The sequence below is a fragment of the Crotalus tigris genome, unplaced genomic scaffold (genome assembly GCF_016545835.1).
Source record: "Crotalus tigris isolate CLP2741 ecotype Arizona unplaced genomic scaffold, ASM1654583v1 scf7180000019011.417310, whole genome shotgun sequence".
In the NCBI taxonomy this organism is placed as follows: Eukaryota; Metazoa; Chordata; class Lepidosauria; order Squamata; family Viperidae; genus Crotalus; species Crotalus tigris.
The window spans coordinates 185698-207455 of NW_024097325.1; the positions used below are offsets into that span (position 1 = coordinate 185698).

Here is a 21758-nt window from a genome sequence, read left to right on the forward strand (position 1 = left end):
TAGATAATCTTTATGTTCCCTCTAACTCTACAATTCTATGATACCGTGATCAAATTCTGCAGTTCTTAATATCTGCATTTTCCTGGATGGGCAGTTTTTTCATGGTCGTCCCAACTGTTTCTATTCTTTTCCTCTATTTTTATCTCTTTCCTGGGGAAGAAGGTGGGAAAGCTGGGAAAAGTGACTTGGATCTATTTATTCATTCATTATTCATTTATTTTTCCAGCCCACAATTGCCTGGAAAAACTTGCAGCCATTTCCTAGGCAGGGAAGCATTTTTTTTATCATCACTTGCTTCCTGCTCATTTCAGTGGAGATTCCCAAGAATCAAAGGGAAATGCAGACTTTCTACATGACTGCACCTCCAGAAAGGTCTTCTCTTTGTTCTTTCTGCTCCTAAAACACTGGATCTTACAGACCTTCTTTCCAAAGACACCAGACCCTCCTCCTCTGCTCTCTTAATTGCAAACTTACCCTACCACTGCAAAAGGTGGTAGCAATGAGAGCCACACAGATGCTCAGTACGATGACCAAGAGAAGAAGAATCAGAGGGTACTGCTGGCTCAAGCAATAATAGGTTTGATAGAAGAGGTCTTCTCTAGGAGTGTCACTGGCTGCCCGTGGACGACGCTGGCAGGGCATGGCTCACTGAAGTCCCACTTTGGAGACGGTCTCACTTACTCTTCAACCACAGGAGTCAGCATGGTGAGCAAGCATCCTCTTCTTGACCCATTAGATATGAAAAATTCCAACATCCACTAGAGGCCATGGTGTCCAGTAACTGGGAAACAGAAACTCTCAAGGAAGAAGAAAAGTCACAACAGAGCAGAGGAGTTCAACCAGATGATAAGAAGGCAGTCAAAACACCAGAAGTAGCAGTAATTTCAACAGTAGTTTCAGCAAAATCCAATGTGAGAAAACACGTTGGTAGCTTCAGTGCTGGAAATGTAAAACAGAAAGAACTAGATAAGAAAACAACAGACGGAGAGACTGCGATTAAAGATTAATTGAGGCCGCCTTTAAAGTTCTCTCCTATTCTACTCCTTTACAGACTTTTGCCTGAAAGAGAAAAAAAAATGATTTATAGTTTTGATGATTAGATAGGATTGATTATGGAAAGAAGAGAGTTGTGTTGTAACCATGGTATAAAAGGTAAATTCATACAGGCAGTCCTCGACTTACGACCATAATTGAGCCCAAAATTTCTGTTGCTGAGTGTTAAATGAGTTTTGCCCCACTTTATGACCTTTCTTGTCACAGTTGGTAAGTGAATTGCTGCAGTTGTTAAGTTAGTAACACGGTTGTGAAGTGAATCTGGTTTCCCCATTGATTTTGCATGTCAGAAGGTCGCAAAAGGGGATCACATGACCCTAGGATACTGCAACCGTCATAAATGTGAGTCAGTTGCCAAGCTTCTAAATTTTGATCACATGACCATGGGGATGCTGCAATGGTCGTAAGTATGATAAATGGTCATAAGTCACTTTTTTCGGTGTTGCTATAACTTTGAACGGTCACTAAATGTTCTATTTTAAGTCAAGGACTACCTGTAATGTATTTATGACTGCTATAAGGATCAGATCTTCTTTATAAATCTTTTGTGCTATTTTTTTCCTTTTCTATTTTTCTCCCCCCCCTTTTTGCATTTTCGTCTTTCTGTTGTACGTATGTATGTATGTATGTATGTATGTATGAATGTATGTATGTATGTATATATATGAAGTTCTTTCCTTGTTTAAAAGTTGATCTAAACACTCAGATTTATTTCCTAGAACTTGAATGAATCTTACAGAGTATATCTCACCATTTACTTAAGTGGTCCAAAGTGTTTGCCTTGTAGGCGTTTAGCATATTTTTGCTATCTTAAGCAGCCCAATCTGTACTTCTGAAGTTTTGTTTTCTTTTTGCTTATCATTGCTACCACCTCAAAGCCTTTCTGCCAGCTCAAGATGAAGCTACAGGCAGCTGAAGTAGCTGTAATACGAGGAAGTTTAGGCTGGATTTACATATTGCTTAAGTGTGGTTTATTGAACAAACCACAAGGGCTGTAGTCATAGCACACCTGAACATCATTAAGTGATGTTTCAGGGGAGATGTATCAGATGCATCCAATAACTTTCTCCCCCCACCCCCAGTCTCTCTCTCTCTCTCTCTCTCTCTCTCTCTCTCTCTCTCTCTCTCTCTCTCTCTCCATCCCAAGTCATAAGATTTTTTCCTGGGATTTAGCCTCAGTTCTTTGGGGGGGTGGGGAGACATCTTGAACATTGTGAAACAGATGTTTTAATCTATGGTGGAGCCTGATAGGCCTTTTCCAACTAATAGATTTATTAAAAAGCATAGGTTTTTGTGGGCTACAGCTTCCTTCACCAGAAAAACAGTTTTAGAAATGTTTGTTTTCCTCTTTTTTGGGGGGGGGGGAGAGATAAAACACAAATGACTTAGCAGGCAGATCTAACCAGCTTTCTAGTAAATCTCCACTCTGTTTTTCTGGTATCAAGGAAAAAATAAGTTAAATACCCTACAAGTTCCCCCCCCCCCTTATTTTAGAAACTACACTACAATGCCCCAAGATTAAGAAACCTCAATGAGTACTTCTGAACACAACCTCTTTCATTTTTAGAATTGATTAAGGGTGTAAAATATTCCTTAGTGAATTCATCTCTAAAACTTCATGAATGAAGAAGATGACAAAGGGATCGTCTCCTGTTTTCTCACCAACTTGATCGATCTCTGGAGGAAAGTCTGCTCAGACTGGAATGGACAGAAAGTAGGTTTTAAATCAGATTCAAAAATTGTTGGGAGAGAATCACAGAAAGGGAGAAAAAACTACAGAAAAGATGGTCAGGGAAATCAGAGAAGCAGAAAGAGTCCAGAAAAGAGAGGAAAAAACAATATCAAGGAGATAAATGTTGCATAGGTGAAATAAATCAATACCCCCTAAAAGTAGGAATCTTATATATTTATTCCTTCCCCACCTCTCGAATTAACAGACTTCAGAATTTCTGTCCTACCTTCTTCTGAGATTTTCCCACATAGACAACTTTTAAAAACTTCTTACAACCCAATGTGGTAGATTGTCTAGGGACCTTTATCTCTGAATGAGGACCTGAATTCAGACATCCCCACATTTAGCTGGACTGACCAAACGTAAAATACTGTGACACTCCTTTGCCCCTCTCATTCCCTTGAAGATCAAAGCTCCTTGCTAAGCCAAAACAAACTCAGCCAAACTCAGTCTTTGTCATTCTGGTAAGCAAATATTGATCACAAAATCCTGGGTCAGTTCTCCCTCTCTCAAATATAGGTATATCAGCAGCAGCCCTGTGCCCCTTATTGCATAGAGGAGGTCCTTACCTTACCATTGGATTCTCTGGTTGCTCATCACCAGAATGAAACAGGCAAAGTCAAGAATTCTCCTCTCTTCTTTGCCACAACAAAGGTTTCACAAGCCCAAACTTACTTCTCAATGCCTCACCTGATCTCATGGTATGCTCACATCTGCCTGCCTGCCTGCCAGAATACTTCTTTGACTCAGCAGTGGGTTCTTCTCTCTTTCTGCCCTGGCAGGAACTCTGCCTTCCCCAAAGCCCAGCCCAGTCCCTGAATCTGAGAGTGCCTGCCGATGTTAACCTTTTCCTCTCCAACCACAGCTGGCATGGGAGAAAGGGAAGGACTCCAAAACAAACCTTTCAGCACGAGTCTCTACTTTTCCAAAGCAGACAGGGAGGGAGGGAGGGAAGGAAGGGAATTATTTTGAGCAAAAAAAAATCATATTCAAAGTCAATTTTCCATTATTTCCCCATCATTAAATTAAGAGGGAGGGAAGGGGAGGAAGGAAGAAAAGGAGGGAGGGAAGGGAAGGAAAGGAAGGAAGGAAAGGAAGGAAGGAAGGAAGGAAGGAAGGAAGGAAGGAAGGAAGGAAGGAAGGAAGGAAGGAAGGAAGGAAGGAAGGAAATCATTTTGAGCAAAAAACAAATCATATCCAAAGTCTATTTTCCATTATTTCCCCATCATTAAATTAAGAGGGAGGGAAGGGGAGGAAGGAAGAAAAGGAGGGAGGGAAGGGAAGGGAAGGGAAGGGAAGGGAAGGGAAGGAAGGAAGGAAGGAAGGAAGGAAGGAAGGAAATCATTTTGAACAAAAAAAATCATATCCAAAGTCTATTTTCCATTATTTCCCCATCATTAAATTAAGAGGGAGGGAAGGGGAGGAAGGAAGGAAGGGAAGGAGGGAAGGGAAGGGAAGGGAAGGAAGGAAGGAAGGAAGGAAGGAAGGAAGGAAGGAAGGAAGGAAATCATTTTGAGCAAAAAAAAAATCATATCCAAAGTCTATTTTCCATTATTTCCCCATCATTAAATTAAGAGGGAGGGAAGGGAGGAAGGAAGGAAGGGAGGGAGGGAGGGAAGGGAAGGAAGGAAGGAAGGAAGGAAGGAAGGAAGGAAGGAAGGAAGGAAGGAAGGAAGGAAGGGAAGGGAAGGGAAGGAAGGAAGGAAATCATTTTGAACAAAAAACAAATCATATCCAAAGTCTATTTTCCATTATTTCCCCATCATTAAATTAAGAGGGAGGGAAGGGGAGGGAGGGAGGAAGGAAGGAAGGAAGGTAGGTAGGTAGGAAGGAAGGAAGCTACCATTCCTAGAAGCATCCTGAGTGAGGGTGTGTGGGTGTAAGATAAACAGAAAGATTTAAAAGATTGCTTTGGTAAATTTAATTGTGTTGTAAATAAGCACATATTTTTAATTATGTTTTTAATCACTTTCCTTCAGGGCTGTAGCCTCCCACAGCCCTGCAAAGTAAAATAAAAGTTGGTGAAAATTCTAATTAAAGTCTCATCTGGCCTTAGTCTACAATCTGATTTCTAAGACCCCCCCACCTAACTTATTTTCTCTTTCTCATATGTTCTTACTTCTACACAGTGTAAATGTCTTTGACAATTTATAAAATGGACAATAAAGAACACTTACTAAGCGATAGAAAAAGCCCCCAAAATGGCCCAAAGGAATATTTTGTTGTTTTTCACGTTGGAAATGTCTCTGCATGCATTTTACAAGAATATACAGAAATAAGCCAATAAAGGTCCTTTTCTATAAACATGTCCTGACAGTTTCTTCGTTTTTTTTCTATTCTCATTTCATTGCCTCATTTTATCCTCCACCCAGGAGCATGACAGACTGAAGTCATCCTTGGCCATACCAGACTTCAGATAATGTCGTTCCCCTTCTTTCATAGTGCTCTCTCCTCCTATTTTTTCCCTAGAACAATAACCTTGTGAGGTAGGTTGAGGGGAGCATCAGCCCTACAAAGTAGGCCTTCTCAGGAAACAGACTCCACAAGAAATAGTGGAACTTACTGAAATAGATTGTTAAGAACAAAAACCTAGCCTTGGAGCAAAGGCAGAATCACTCTAAATTTCTTTTCCTTTCTTAGACTTAAATCATCTTTTGCTAATTGCCCTATTTCTTCTCCAAGTTCATCTCTGGAGATCGTCATATGAAAAGGGAGTAAGCGATCCAAAGTCACCCAAGGAACTTCTGAAGCGAATGAATGTGTTTCTCCCAAAGACTTCAGTTTAAAACTTCTTCAAAATATTTCCATGAGCATGTCATTTTTAATATGTGATTGGTGAAAACTGCTTTCACCTTGGAGTATCTCCTCCTTTTTGTTCTTCTTTTCTTCATATACTTTCTTCTTCTCCTTGTACACCTTCTCTTTCTCTTTCTCCTTGTATATTTTCTTCTTCTTCTCCTCCTCCTCATAAACCTTCTCGAATACATTCTCCTTTTTCTTTTCCTTCTCCTCATAAAACTTCTCCTTCTCCTTTTTCTTATCCTTGTCCTCATAAACTGTCTCCATTTGCTTCTTCTTCTCTTTCTCCTTCTATCCTTTCTCCTTTTCCTTGTTCACTATCTCTTTCTTTCTCCTTCCCCTTCTCCATGTATACCCAATCCTCCTGTTCCTCCTCTTTCTGTAGAGAGCAAAATGCCATTGACTAGTGGAAACAATTGTCTAAAAATAGGAGCAGTTCAATAGTGGAACCAAAAATTCAGAGCAGTGGTGGGGATCCTTTTATATGTTCAGACAATATGGACAGAATAGATTCCTACAATGTCCAAAGAAGGACAATAAAGCAGAGCTAGAAACAGGACTGGAAAAGATGAGACTAAATGTTGACCCTTGAGAAGAAAGAGGGACAATGTCCCAGAAGCAAGACCTCCAGAAGAAGATCAAGACCAGTTTGCCATCATTCCAGAGAGCAGGAGACAGAATAATGGATTCAAGTTAAATGTTGAACTATAAAATAGAGAGAGCCAGGTACTGATTCACAGTCAGCTGTCAAATCTCACTGCCAGCCACACAGATTTGTTTTCTCTCTCTGATTCCACCCCCCTCAGCTAAACCTTCTTCATAGGGTTGTTGTGGGGAAAAATGGAAACAGTACCACATACATTGCCTTGAACTGCTGAAAGAATAACAGGATTAAAATTTAATAAATAAACAAATTTAAAAATGGAAGTATTATAACTTTAGAAAAAACATTGTTATGATTTAAAAGTTATTTGTCTGTCAATTCTATTTGTTTTCTCTTTTCCAGGGCTGTACAGGATGAGATAAGTGCACACAGACATAAAGAAAGTTCGGTGTTTATTTTTCTAAACAAGATTGTTGCCAGAGGTGTCTGCAGCCAAGAGGAGTGATGCCAAAATGACAACATGCCTGCAGTGATGTCATCCCTCAAGCACCATGATAACGCAAATCACAGTGACTGAATGAGTGTGTCATTTTTATTATCTTATAGGTGAAAAGTGCTTTAACAAAGATGATTAGGGGGCTGGAGGCTAAAACAAATGAAGAATGGTTATAGGAATTGGGATGACTAGTTTAATGAAAAGAAGGATTAGGGGCAGTGGTAGGATTCAGCCAGTTCACATCACTTCGGCAGAACCGGTAGCTAATTTTTTGTTGCCCAAGCCCAGAATGGACTTCTGGAAGCGGCATCTTCACAGAGAACCAGTTGTTCACATATTTGAATCCCGCCAATGACTAGGGGTGACATGATAGCAGTGTTCAAGTATCTTGTATTCAGTGGATAGAAACTAACCATGGAGAGAAGCAACATGGAACTAAGGTCAAATTTCCTGAGAGTTAGAACAGTTAATCTGTGGAATGACTTGCCTCCAGAAGTTGTGAGTGCTCCAACACTGGACATTTTAAAGAAGATACTGGATAACCATTTGTCTGAAATGGTACAGAGTTTCCTGCCTGAGGAGGGGGTTGGACTAGAAGACCTTCAAGGTCCCTTTCAATTCTATTATTCTACTATTCCGCTATTCTGCTGACCTTTGCACACCTTCTCCCATTTTGTCTTTTGTGCCCTCAGCAGATGCATATCTCCCACTTCGTTTTCCACAGCCAAGTTAGAGAACCAGGAATACAATTCCCATTCCTGATTCCTCTCCTCAGAATTCTAGTCCTCTTGATCTATTTGGATCTTGGTTTGTTTTTAGGCAAAATTTCAAAGCCAGCAGTTCCTTTTCCTGCCTTCCTTCTTTCCTGTCAATAAAATCTAAATGCAATCTAGGCTAGACAAGCTACTGGATCATTATGGACTGCAATTCCACTGAGAATCCATTGGCAGGAAAAGGGTCAATCCAGAGAAGGTAACAGGAGCGTCAGCAGCTAGAAGTCATTAAAGAAGAAGCAAGTAATGAGACCAAAAGGAGACAGCAACTTCTTGAAAAATTTAGAGCCTCTAATGAGCTGGACATCTAAAGTCATTTCACACTTGTCATCCCTTCTTCACAGCACAGTTTGCTTAAATTGTCCCCCAGTTTAATTCCCAGTACAGACAACAGCAGCTCTCCAATGCACCAAAGCCATTGCCAATTTTTTTTTTACTGCAGTTGGAAGGGCACAGTGATTTTTGCACTTTCTCAAGTTTCCAAGAAGATGCTGGATTTGTGCCCCAGGGTTTGCTTTGTAAAAAGGGCTAGAGGAATTTGAGAGCTTTGCCTGCATTTCTGGATCCAGAATTTCTATTCTCCGACAATAACCATCACTAGAAAGGGGCACACATCCAAGACGTATTTTTGCTACCCCAGTTCAGTAGCCAGGAGGCCTAAGAGGAGAGGGGAAGATAAAGCTGCAGAAAAAATGAGACAGGTTAAGAAGAATGAATCGGTTTGGTGTAGCAGTTAAGGCACCAGGCTGGAAACTGGGAGATCCTGAGTTCTAGTCCTGATTTAGGCACAAAACCAGCTGGGTGACTCTAGGCCAGTCATTCACTCTCCATTCTAGAAAAGAGTCAATGGCAAACCATGTCTGAAAAACCTTGCCAAGAAAACTGCAGGGACTTGTCCAGGCAGTTGCCAAGAGTCAAAAAACTAACTTGAAGTCATTCATACACACACACACACACACACACACACAGAGAGAGAGAGAGAGAGAGAGAGAGAGAGAGAGAGAGAGAGAAAGAGACACAGACACAGACACAGACACAGACACACATTGGACTTGGATTAAGGAGATCTGGCATTAAAATCTTTGGCACGAAGGCAACTTGGTCTGTAATTTCAATCTCCTATAAATTCATGTTTCCTTTGTCCAGAAAAAGCAACTATACCTACGTGCAAATTAAATTTAGAAACGGAAGGCATTTCCTTGCCTTCTTATTTTGTTTTTCAACCTTGAGGACAAGAAACTTGAAACTCTCTTTAAAAACATCCAGAGAATCAGCCTATCAATCTTACCAGCACTGTTGTCCACCCTTACATTAATAAACTGTAGCAGCCTCCAGACTGAACCTGAAGGAATTTTTTTCTTTTCTCCTTAATAAGGAACCAAACAAGTCTGCCCCACCTGCTTTTGCATCTGGTCAATCTTATTTGCATCTGGACTTTCGACTTCATGTGGTCCTTTGTGATAAAGGGATGAACCCTCCTAGCTATTCCCCCCACCACCATGGTTTTGCTAGTCTAATTTCCTACTCCACCCCGTCTCATTGCAAAACTGCCAGATTAAAAAGAAGGAAGTGGTGTGTTTCCTGCCCCTCCCTTTCCCAGTTCAATCACAATAAAAAACATTCTTCCACTTTGGCTATCTTCTGGCTGATCCTTCTGGACTGTTAAAATTGAAAGTGCCAATCTACAAAGGACCAAGCGAAAGAGGAAGAGGATGCTCTTGTTTTTCCTGGGCTTCTAAATTCCATTCTCTGCTCCTAACCTCCCTTGTGATTGCTGAGCAATGGGGGGGAGTATTCTGGCCATGCTCAGAGATACTGCACAGATCTCTCCTCTGGTTCTAAAGTGGTTTTGGAGATTTATGCTTCATCTAGCTTTTTAAAAATTATTATTTTCGCTGCAAACCACCCAGAATCACCTTGGTAAAATGAGGGGAGTGTAGAAATGTGATAAATAAATATATTTATTTAGTAAAACTGAAAGTTTTCAAAAACAGATTGGACAACCATTGGACGGGAATGGTATGAGGTTTCCTGCTTTGAGCAGGGGGTTGGACTAGCACAGTGGTTCTCAACCCGTGGGTCGGGACCCCATTTGGGGTCAAACGACCATTTCACGGAGGTCGCCAAACAACGCAGTCTGCCATTTTTTCCCCCTTTTCCCTGGCTGTGCTACTCCTTTTTATTCTATTGGCTTTTGAAAGCCAATAGAATAGACTCTCTTGAATAGAGTCTAATTCTATTGGCTTTCAAAAGCCAATAGGAATTGTCCAGGCTGTCTCTGCCCTGCTGAGCCCACCAAAAGTCCCTTTCTGCAAATGGTGCTGCACCAGTTGAGTAGTCCTCGACTTACGACCGGTTGAGTAGTCCTCAACTTACGACCGGTTGGGGGTTGAGGCATTAAAAAGGTTGAGAACCACTGGACTAGAAGACCTCCAAGGTCCCTTCCAGCCCCACGATTCTACGTTCTATAGAAAGCATCCTTGGTGGGATAGTGCTGAATGGGATCTCAGCCTTAGCTTTGTTAGGAAAGAATCAAGAAAAAAAAAAGTTTGGGCTGGATATGAAAAAGTGGAAACCTCCATCAGTCATTCTTACTGTCTGTTCAAAGAGCTACACAGGCTGAAGAAGAGGCATATGAAGCTATTCGGAGACACATTGCTATAATTAAAAAGAACTTAATTATCCTTTCATTTTATCAAGAAATCTAGGAGTCCCAACAGCCAAACCTTCTCAGCAGCTTGACAAAAGCATTTTATTGTGCATCCTCTATAAATCAAAATCATCCTATGTTCTGTCCAGGGAGATACCTCATTAATACAGAGAGCTCATTGCTCTGCCTGATCTGATCTTGTTATTTAATTAAGTATGCCCTTTAGGTCAGTGATGGCGAACCTTTTAGAGACCGAGTGCCCAAACTGCAACCCAAAACCCACTTATTTATCGCCGGGTGCCAGGTGGGCGTGGTCCACTGGATGGGCATGGCTGTGGTGGTCATGGCAGATTGGGTGGGTGTGGCCAATGTGGGTGTGATCACCTCGATGTTGCTTGTGGGGAGGGACATCTGTGGGGGCCAGGCAGAGTTGGGGGAGATCCAGGGGGTCTCTGGCAGGTGGGGTGGTGGGCAGGAGGCTCGTCCTGTGGGGTAAGGCGAAGCAAGGCAAGGCAGGGCAGGGGTGCCATTGTCACAGGCAAAGGTGAGGCAGGAGCCGGGGCGACTACTGCCTGACACCATCGGCCCCTGCACACAGAGGCCAGCGAGCACATGGGTGCTGAGATGCATCCTGCCATGTGGGACATCAGCCAGTGAGCGGGCGACTGATTGAAGAGGGACGGTTGCCGTCTCTGGGGCAGAGCGTGTGTGCCCACAGAGAGGGCTCGGAGTGCCGCCTCTGGCACGCATGCTATAGATTCGCCACCACTCCTTTAGGTTATCCATCCCTAACCTGGTACCAATTGCAACTGGTATGCAGTTGTGGAGGTTTTAATCTGAATATATCTAGGGGTCACCAGGATGACAGGAGGGAAGCTGTTTCAGATGCTGTAAATTTAACTGAAGGCCCAGTTCATGCTGGAATTTGTTGTTTGGTCACTAAGTCATGTCCGACTCTTCATGAACCCATGAACCATAGTATGCCATGCCCTCCTGTCCTACACTGTATCCTGGACTTTGCCCAAATTCATGCCCATTGCATCTCATCCTCTCCATTGCCTTCTTCTTTTGCCTTCAATTTTTCACTGCATCAGGGTCTTTTCCAATGAGTCCTCTCTTCTCATTTGGTGGCCAAAGTATTTGAGCTTCAGCTTCAGTATCTGTCATGCTGGATTACTTCTTGGTCTTCTTCCTACTCCTATAAGTAGTCCTTGCTTACTGACTGGTCACTTTGAAGTTACGATGGACACTCCTCGCCAAGGTACTGAAGTTCCAAAGCCAGCACGCACAAAAATGGATGAGGATCCCTTCCCTTTGAGTCATGACACAATGCCAATGAAGGTAGACCTTGGAAATATCTGCCTCTGCTTCCAGATCTTTCTGAGTCCCCAGATCTTTCCAAACTACAATTCCCAATGTCTTTCACCACCAGATTGCTGGAAGTTGTAGTTCACGATTGAGTGAAGAGCCACAGATTCTCCCACTTTGGTGTAAAGGCAGTGCATTCATATATATACACAGACAGATAAATAGGTAGATAGATAGGTAGATAGATAGCTGGGAAAATACTGTTTAATAAAAAAAATCTGTATTGGAATGCAGTGGGGAGGTGAATTCTCAGGAGGAAGGGCATACCTTCTAGAGGAGTAAGAGACAACTCACCCAGATATTATGTATTAGAGAAAGATGGTCAAGATAGCCCTTTCCTAATAGAGTATATTGTAAATGCAGATAGTAGAATGTTCAGTCTGGCAAGATTTTGCCTATAGGTGTGAAACAATAAATAACTCAGTATTAAGCACCAGGGAAATCAGAAGATCCAGGCAGTTCATATGGGTATAAAGATTTATGGCAAGCTTAAACTCTCTACAAGAATCTGAACTACTAAGGAGTCAAAGCAAATTGGTGATAAATAAGAATCAAAAGGAATTCAAGGTCGGCTGGACTTAGATCTCTTGTAGGCGCAAAGGAACTCATGACTGATGATACATTTGACCCCTCCCTCAGGCTTAGGCTGGTCATCTCCTATACTCAGGTTGGAAGAATCACGATGTGACATTCTTGATTTTGGACCTAGCAAATCAACCTCCAGGAACTGTAGAGACATAGCAGAGATCTATGTTTTCCATTCTGTCTTTGACCTTTAGAGCATTCTTCATGCTTTATTTGGATTTTTCAATTTAAAAATAATCAAACCATGTTGTACAACAACACCATATGCAGTCCACCAGATGTGTTTTCTCCAATATTCTGTAAAAGATGTTGCTTGAGCTGAAAATTTAACACAATGCCCTTATGGTCACCATGGTTTAGAAAAAAGCAAAATGTTAAGGCAGCCCTAGGCTGAAATGGGGAATGGCTTCATTGCCTGATTGAAATGGAAGGATCTATATTTCTAGGTTGAGTTTTGCTCGTTTCTTTTCTATTTCTCAACTTCCTCTTCCTTTCCCAAAGTCCTTTCCCACATTCAGCATGTTGCCTTTCTCCACTGCCATGCCTATACATATACTGTACGTCAACACTCAGCCTGGTCAATAAACACAACATTGAGCAAATTGTATTAAGAGCTTGGCCAAGGACCAAAAGACTCATTACACTGTCGGCATGGAGCCATTCTGAGCCTGTCGAGACATGGGCTAGGTGGGAGTCAAAGTTGAGCAAATGATGGGAATCTCCTCATCCAGGAAGTTCTGGATTAAGATGTGTCATTTCCCCTTGCTCTCCTTCCAATGGACCTGGAGGGTTGAAGCATTCTTGATCATGAGTGGTCCTTGGTTCTTGGCTTTTCTGCAGACATTTCATTACTCAAAGTAGATATCATCATCATCATTATCAGCACTGATGATGTTTTGTAGTTTGGATAATGAAACATCTGCAAGAAAACAGCCAAGCTCAGAGAGCACCAAGGACTCCTCATTTCAACCCCGAACTACAAAGATTCTACAAATATTCTCCTTCATTCCTCTATGCATAAACACACAAAGTCCTTTCATCTGTTAGTGCACTGTAGTTTGGATCAACAGGATGAACTGAATAAACCCTCCCTAAGGTCAATTGCTCATGCTCCAAGAGATAATTACAGAAAACTACTGGTTCCTTTTGGTGGAAAATGTACAAATGGAGAGAAGAGATTAGCAAAAATTTGTTTGTAAGGAATATGGCTCAATTGCTACAAGATCTATTCTGTTTACCTCCTCTACCATCTCCTCATCTCTGTTCTGTTTACCTCTACTCTGTTTTCCTTTTTAGAGCAATGATAGCCTCTCCCCCCAAATTAATTCAATCTTCACTTAACCTCTCCTCCTTTGATTGTGTTGGAGATTTTGATATAATTCATAATGTGACATTGTTGTTTCCAACTCCAAGTGACTATGTAGATACTGTAGATTCTCTCTATTACAATCTATCCCTGGCATGTTATTTCAAGTCTCTCAATGGTCACAACTTTAACTGAGTCAATTAATCTTGCTGCTGGTGTCCTCTTCTTATTTTCTTTCCACTTTTCCTAGCACTACTGCCCTCTCCAGAGAGATGGATCTTCACATCATATATTTAAAGTAGGAGAATTTGAGCCTGGTCATTTGTGCCTAGAGTGAGAAATCTGGGTTGATTTTTTTCAATAACCTATTGTTTTCATGACTTCCCATGGTATTCTCAGGTGGAATAGGGAAAATTCACCACAGCTAACTCTCTGTAGTCAAGTCTCTGCAGCCAATCCACCACAACCAATTCACCATGGCCAATTTGCCACAGGACAACTGGCTGTGGGACAATTTAACCATTTCATTGATTTATTTAAAATTTAAAAATAAATAAATAAAATAAATAAATATTAAAAATAAATAAATATTTTTGTCATTCACATTTCATTCTGTCCCTCCTTTTGCATCCTTTCTTTAATGATTCTATTCTACTAGTGAATTCTATCACATGAAGTGTTAATACCACTTTATAATGCCTTGGTAACCCCAAACTTCGAATACCGCATCCAGTTTTGGTCAACACAATATAAAAAAGATGTTGGGATTCTAGAAAGAGTGCAGAGAAGAGCAACAAAGGATGGTTGTTGGAATTGGGTATGTCTAGTTTAATGAAAAGAAGGACTAAGGGTTACATGATGGGAGTGTTCCAATATCTCAGGGGTTGCCACAAAGAAGAGGGAGTCAAGCTATTTTCCAAAGCGCCTGAGGGCAGGACAAAAAGCAACAGATGGAAACTAAAAAAGTAAGGTTCTACATTTAGGCAAGAAAAATCAAATGCACAAGTATAGTATAGGTGGTACCTTGCTCAATAGTAGTAACTGTGAGAGGGATCTGGGAGTCCTAGTGGACAATCACTTAAATATGAGCCAGCAGTATGCTGCAGCTGCCAAAAAAGCTAACACAGTGCTAGGCTTCATTAACAGAGAGATAGAATCAAGATCACATGAAGTGTTAATACCAGTTTACAAAGTCTTGGTAAGGCCACACTTGGAATACTGCATCCAGTTTTGGTCACCACAATGTAAAAAAGATGTTGAGACTCTAGAAAGAGTACAGAGAAGAGCAACAAAGATGATTAGGGGATGACATAATAGCAGTGTTCCAGTATCTCAGGGGCTGCCACAAAGAAGAGGGAGCCAAGCTATTCTCCAAAGCACCTGAAGGCAGAACAAGAAGCAATGGATAGAAACTAACCAAAGAGAGGAGCAATCTAGAACTAAGGAGAAATTTCCTGACAGTTAGAATAATTAATCAGTGGAACAACCTGCCTCCAGAAGCTGTGAATGCTCCAACACTGGAATTTTTTAAGAAGAAACTGGACAGCCATTTGTCTGAAATGGTATAGGTTTCCTGCCTAAGTAGGTGGTTGGACTAGATGATCTCCAAGGTCCTTTCCAACATTATTATTGTTGTTGTTGTTGTTGTCAACACTGCTAATATTGGATGTTCCTGCTTTGACAACTGATGAAAATGCAGCCATTTTCTCTATTCCTTTAACGTGCTTTTCCTTGCTTTAGAAATTAGATGCAGCAGAGAAGGGGGGAGATTGGAATGTAAGCTCAGCTAGCCATAACATAACACTGTAGTGGGAACCCGAGGACAAGCTGATAACATTTTGGAGGGCTGTGGAGCTAAGGAGAAAGCCCTTTAAGCTAATTGGGGAATGTGATTTATAACAGTTTATTGGGGGTGGGAATTGCTCTTTGTTACTTTGTATCAGGGGGAAGGATGTATGTCATGGCTGAGGATGTATGCCATGACCCCCCTCAAAACGGAGGAAATGCAGCAGTATGTGAACTAGAACTTAGCGAGAGGATTTATTGAACAGACTAAATCTCAGGTGGGAGCTCCAGTGTTATTTAAAGAGAAAAAAGACGGGTCGCTTTGTCTCTGCGTAGACTATAAAGAGTTAAACGCTGTGAACAGAAGCAGTTACTAAGACATCTGGTGAAGGGGAGTGTCTTCACTAAATTGGACCTGAGAGAGGCATATTACCCAGTAAGAATAAAAGGAGATGAATGGAAAACTGCTTTAAACTGTCCCATGGGGACCTATCAATTTAAAGTCATGCCGTTTTGTACTACAGGAGGCTCCAGCTGTCTTCATGCAGCTGATCAACCAGGTACTACATGACCACTTATACAAAGGAATTTTGGTGCATCTTGATGACATCCTGATATACAGCACAAATATGGCTGATCACGTAAAACTAGTGCGAGAAGTGCTAAAGAAACTGATGAATGCCAAACTTTATGTTAAATTATCAAAGTGTGAGTTCCATCAGAACCCACTAGATTATCTTGGCTACAGAATTTCCAGCGAGGGCATTGAGATGGACCCGGCTAAAGTGAAATCTGTAACAGAATGGCTATCCCCAAAGACTCACAAACAGCCTCAGAGCTTTCTGGGATTTGCCAACTTTTATTGATAGTTCATCCCCTCCTTTGCTGAAATTGCTTTACCCCTCACAGACTTTCTGAAAACAGGCAAAGATAGGGGGAAGCTGCGATCGGGCCAGCCGCTAGCATGGACTATGAACTGTCAAACTGCTTTTGAGAATTTAAAAAGACCATTTGTGGTTGAACCAGTCCTAAAGCATCCTTGTCCAGGGAAACCCTTTGTGATTCAAGCTGATGCCAGCAATATGGCCATCGGAGCTGTACTATTGTAAAAGAATCATGATGGAGTCTTACAGCCCTGTGCCTACACCTCTGAAAAAGTTCACCGATTGTGAGAGAAGGTGGGCAGTGTGGGAGAAGTATATGACTCCAGAAAACTTGTCCAGAATGTATAAAGATATTGTCAAATTCATGTTGGAAATGTGGGGAACATTTTTATCTCACCTGGTGGACTTCAAAAAAACCCAGAAAATTTTAGTTTCAAATACATATAATGATCAATATTCAACTAAAATCAGATTTTTTTTTTTTGCTGGGATTAATGGGCAGTCAATTAGAAAAGAGCCACGGAAGATTACCCCTAAGAAGCTACTATATGCATAAAAAATGGAAAAACTTTGACATCCCACAAAGGAAATGGCAAAATTAACTTGTTTGATTAGATAAAGATCAATAACTACATTTATTAGTGCCTGGAAATCCCTTATGGACTGTTTGCTGAAAAAATGAGAAAAATAAACGTGATATACAGGTTTGAAGATTAAAAAGTAGTTTATGAAAAGAAAGAAAATATGGTGTAAACTTTGAGACAACTATAACCATTGTCAAGAAGATAAGAAACTTCCTTTCCTCTCCTTTCCTTTATTTCTACTTTTTCTTACACTTTCTATCACTTTTCTTCATCTTTAATTCAGATTTTGTACTTTAATTTAAAAAAATTCATTTTCCATTTTCCCAGTTTCATTTGTCCTAAAGCTGAGAATCACAACAAGCAGCCATCCAACTCCTGCAAGCTTGATGTGGGTCTATAGGCCAAATGGGGAGCTTTTTTTTAATTGAAATGGGAGAATCATTTTCTCCACCTTTAATTCATTGAACATGATTTTCATTAACTCTGCAATTAAACCCACTTTATTGTATTAGTTTTGGGGACACACCTATGCCACAGGGAGCCTGGCTTGTTCCCAAAGCAGTGCATTGTGAGAATTAATTCCCTGTGAGTTTTCCCTTGAGGCACCCTATTCAACTTTAGCTTGAAGTGCCTGCAGCAATGGAAAAGAAGAAAGGATCCTGAGCATGCACAGAGAGCCTCTCTCTCTTCATTAAATGGGTCATTGACTTCTTTGTGTTAAAACTTGTTTCCTTTGAATATCATTCTCTGCCTGTTTCCTCATCCCGTTGCAGGGCAGATCTCATCTGGATATTATTATTATATTATATATATCTCATCTGTGCAACATTCAGTGCAACGTTCTTGCCTCTTCTCTGCACCTTCCTTCCCTTACTTTCTTGATTCTTGCCCTGGAGTCATCCTTCCTAGATAGTACAAACAGATTTAGACAAAGGAGGAGTAAAAAAGCAGAGGTAGACTTGTCTCTTTCATAACCTGCATTCCTATGGTATTTTTGCCCCCAGCGGTAGGAAGTAGCTATCATCTAAAGATGTTCTGAAGAATTGGAGAACTGGTTTGACTAGTTCCAAGCAGGATATCAGAAGGCTAGAAGATTCTTTCAGTGAGAAACAATGACAACTATGCACCCACCAAGTTATTTGGTTGGGTGATTTAGTCCCAGGGCAATGTCTGAAAGGCATGTGATTCATCTGCTCTGCTGGAGATCAGCAGGTCTGGACCTGGTTTCTGTCATGGGAAGCCCAGGCTGATATTCCTCTTGAGCTCCTTAAAAGGAAAAGTGTGGAAAGGTGAGCTGAGGTTTAAGAACAGGATAAATCTGGGTTCAGCATCCAATGGATGGTAAGATTCATGCCTAGAAATTGGGGTTTGTTTATTTGTTGCATACCAACTTTCAAGAAATGGGTATACCTTGTTTCACCTTCTGACATTCAAGCTGGAGTTCCAGTAATGGTTTCTATCACACTTCTTGATTTCAGATTGAATCCCTTCTTTTGTAATTTCTTTCACGAATAATGTCAGGTTCGAAGCATGCTTTTGCTTGTCCATCAATTATTGCTTCTCAGCTTGCCAATTGTATTGTATTTTTTTTTTAATGTTTACATGGAAAAAATAAAAAACTTTTAATAAAAAAAAAAAGACGAGGCAACTCTCGCCATTGCTGAACTTGTCAGCCATTTTTGGCCACTTCCTTCCTATGACTTGCTGATTTTCAGATGAGTTAGGTAGACTAAAACTTTCAGTATTCCTGAAATAGAGTGCAGGAAAATTATGGCTATGGCTATGCATACCATGGTGTAAGAATGGAAATACAATAGTCCTCGTCTTATGACTGGTCCCTTAGCAATCGTTCAAAGTTCCAGTAGGCCAGTGGTTCTCAACCTTTTTAATGCCGTAACCCCCAACCGGTCGTAAGTCAAGGACTACTCAACTGGTGCAGCACCGTTTGCAGAATGGGACTTTTGGCGGGCTCAGCAGGGCAGAGACAGCCTGGACAATTCCTATTGGCTTTTGAAAGCCCACAGAATTAAACTCTATTCAAGAGAGTCTATTCTATTGGCTTTCAAAAGCCAATAGAATAAAAGGGAGTAGCACAGCTAAGGAAAAGGGGGAAAAAATGGCGGACTGCATTGTTTGGCGACCCCCGTGAAATGGTCGTTCGACCCCAAATGGGGTCCCGACCCACAGGTTGAGAACCACTGCAGTAGACCTACCTGAAAGGTACTTATATCCCAGAGTCAAAGTTCTGACTATTGATCTCATGCCTGTACTCTGAGCTCCCTGCAACTGGTCTGCATTTATGACCATCATGAGATATGATTATGATGGGCAGGCTCCATTACGGTTGTAACTCAAGGACTACCTATAACTCATAGATGATCTTGCATTCAGTTAAAAATACAGTTATATAAATTGTACCTCCATAGAAAGTATTGGGAGAGTGATAGTCATGTTGGTACATATCATCAACTTTGGTGGCAATGTCCCATTACTTGGGTTGATCAGAACATTTTTGAGCAAACTAGGAAAATTATCCAACAAGCTTGCATATTATATATTTTTTTTTTTGGTTGGTTTCCTGCACTTATTTTCTGAAGACGTACAAAGTGAGACAACTTAAGAAACCAATTGAACTCCTGTTGTTAGTGACCAGGTTTCTTATTGCAAGATATTCAAAAATTAAAATGTATCTTATATTGGATCAACAGTACTTAAAATGTCGGAAATTCCTCTGGCTGGAATGAAACATAGCATAACATCAGAGAACATCAGAGAACGGTTGCTGGATTGGGTATGTCTAGTCTAATGAAGAGAAGGACGAGGAGGGACATGATAGCAGTGTTCCAATATCTCAGGGGCTGCCACAAAGAAGAGGCAGTCAAGCTATTCTCCAAAGCACCTAAAGGCAGGACAAGAAGCAATGGATGGAAACTAACCAAAGAGAGAAGCAAACTAGAACTAAGGAGAAATGTTCTGACAGTTAGAACAAATAATCAGTGGAACAACCTGCTTCCAGAAGTTGTGAATGCTTCAACACTGGAACCTTTTAAGAAGAGACTGGACAGCCATTTGTCTGAAATGGTATAGTGTTTTTTGCCTGAGCAGGGAGTTGGATTAGATGACCTTCAAGGTTCCTTCCAACTTCTTCTTCTTCTTCTTCTTCTTCTTCTTCTTCTTCTTCTTCTTCTTCTTCTTATTATTATTATTATTATTATTATTATTATTATTATTATTATTATTATTATTATTATTGATCATCGCACAGCCAGCCAGATGTTCAGACTGGATTTGGCATTTTGTCTACCTATCGAGTCCTTACCCAGGATCTGGGATAGGCAGATGTGGATGTTTGATGGTATTACAGGTATCGTCACAGGATGGATTATTATTATTATTATTATTATTATTATTATTATTATTACTGGTGTTATTATTATTATTATTATTATTATTATTATTATTATTATTATTATTATTATTAAGCACCCTTGCAATCAAGGTACACATATGCAAATCTGGTTCCCCTATCTAGTATGTATTTATATGTATTTATGTGTAAGGGTGTAGGTATATACATATGTGTGTATATAGCATGTTTGTATGTGTGTTATGTATGTGTATACTTTTGAGAGCCGACAACAGAATTTCATCTTTAATGTGTACCAGTGTGCTCACAAAAAAAATAACAATAAGGATTAACTCTTACTTTAAATATTTGTCCCCTTCTGCACATATGTTGTGATTAGAAATATTGAATTTGGATGTTTAAAATATTTGCATTTATTTCTAAATCGATGTGTGTGTGTGTGTGTGTATTGTGTGTAACAAGCCCATATGCAAACACACATTTTTTTTAAAAAAAAAAACATATATTTCTGCATCATGTAGTTGTGTTAGTTTAATTTGTGTAATATTATCTTTAACAAAATTATGAAGAAAAAAACTTTCTTTTCCTTTTTGCTTTTAAGTGTGGTCTATTTTTCTTCTTCCCTTTTTTGATGTTTTGTTTGTTTAAAAAAAAGGAAGGAAAGGAAAGAGCTCAGGAAGAAGAAAGTTAAATGCTTGATCTGCAGTTCTTATGTTTTACTCAGAAGTAATTTAGCAAGATTGCTAATTCACCTCCTTCTTGTGAATTCCCCTTGAAATGAAAGCAGTTAATACGAAAGCACATTTCAGTCAGAGTCCCCTTTCAAAGCTTTGTTTTCCAAGAGAAGGTAGAAATAGTCCTCAACTTATGGCTGCAATTGAGCCCAAAATTTCTGTTGCTACGTGAGATAGTTAACCAGAATAGAGCTGGAGGCAACCTTGGAGGTCTTCTAGTCCAACTCCCTGCTCGAGCAGGGACCTTATACCATTTCAGACCAATGGCTGTCCAACCTCTTCTTCAAGACCCTCCAGTGATGAACCACCCACAACCTCTAAAGACAAGTTGTTCCACTGGTTAATTGTTCTGACTGTCAGGAAATTTCGCCTTAGGTCTAGGTTGGTTCTCTCCTTGATTAGTAACCCTCCATTGCTTCCTGTCCTACTTTCAGGTGCTTTGGAGAATAGATTGACCCCCCTCTTCTTTGTGGCAACCCCTTAGATATTGGAACACTGCTATCATGTCACCCAGTCGTACTTTTCATTAAACTAGACACACTCAATTCCAGCAACTGTTCTTTATATGAAAGTTGCTTAGCTTAATAGCAACCTCTGAAGACAAGTTGTTCCAATGGTTAATTGTTCTGACTGTCAGGAAATTTTGCCTTAGTTCTAGGTTGGTTCTCTCGTTGATTAGTATCCATCCATTGCTTCCTGTCCTACCTTCAGGTGCTTTGGAACTTAAGGTGACCCCCTCTTCTTTGTGGCATTCTAGTATGCTAGAATACTGTTGTCGTGTCACCTCTAATCCTTCTTTTCTCTAGACTGGCCACGCCCAATTCTTGCAACCATTCTTCATATGTTTTTGTCTCCAGGCCTTTATAATCATCTTAGTTGCTCTTGTTTGCACTTTTTCCTAAGTCTTAACATCTTTTTTATAATGTGGTGACCAAAACTGGATGCAGTATTCCAGGTGTGGCCTTATTAAGGCTTTATAAAGCAATACTAATACTTCACATGATTTTGATTCTATGCCTCTGTTTATACAAACAAGGA

At 40.5% G+C, this 21758-nt stretch overlaps 1 protein-coding gene across 3 annotated transcripts in view; it reads right to left on the reverse strand.

Moving 5' to 3' along the window:
* Positions 1-3592, reverse strand: part of ADCY4 (adenylate cyclase 4) — a 46429-nt gene extending 42837 nt beyond the window's left edge. Inside the window, exons 1-2 of one of the 3 annotated variants that reach the window (XM_039358357.1) lie at positions 3360-3592; positions 475-939 (exon numbers count right to left, since the gene is read on the reverse strand). In XM_039358357.1, the coding sequence (XP_039214291.1) occupies positions 475-642 (168 nt within the window). In that variant the 5' untranslated portion in view covers positions 643-939; positions 3360-3592. Of the gene's footprint in view, positions 1-474; positions 940-3354 lie in introns of all 3 variants that reach the window. The other 2 variants (XM_039358355.1, XM_039358356.1) reach the window with 2 other exon arrangements.
* Between the last annotated feature and the right edge of the window lie 18166 nt (positions 3593-21758).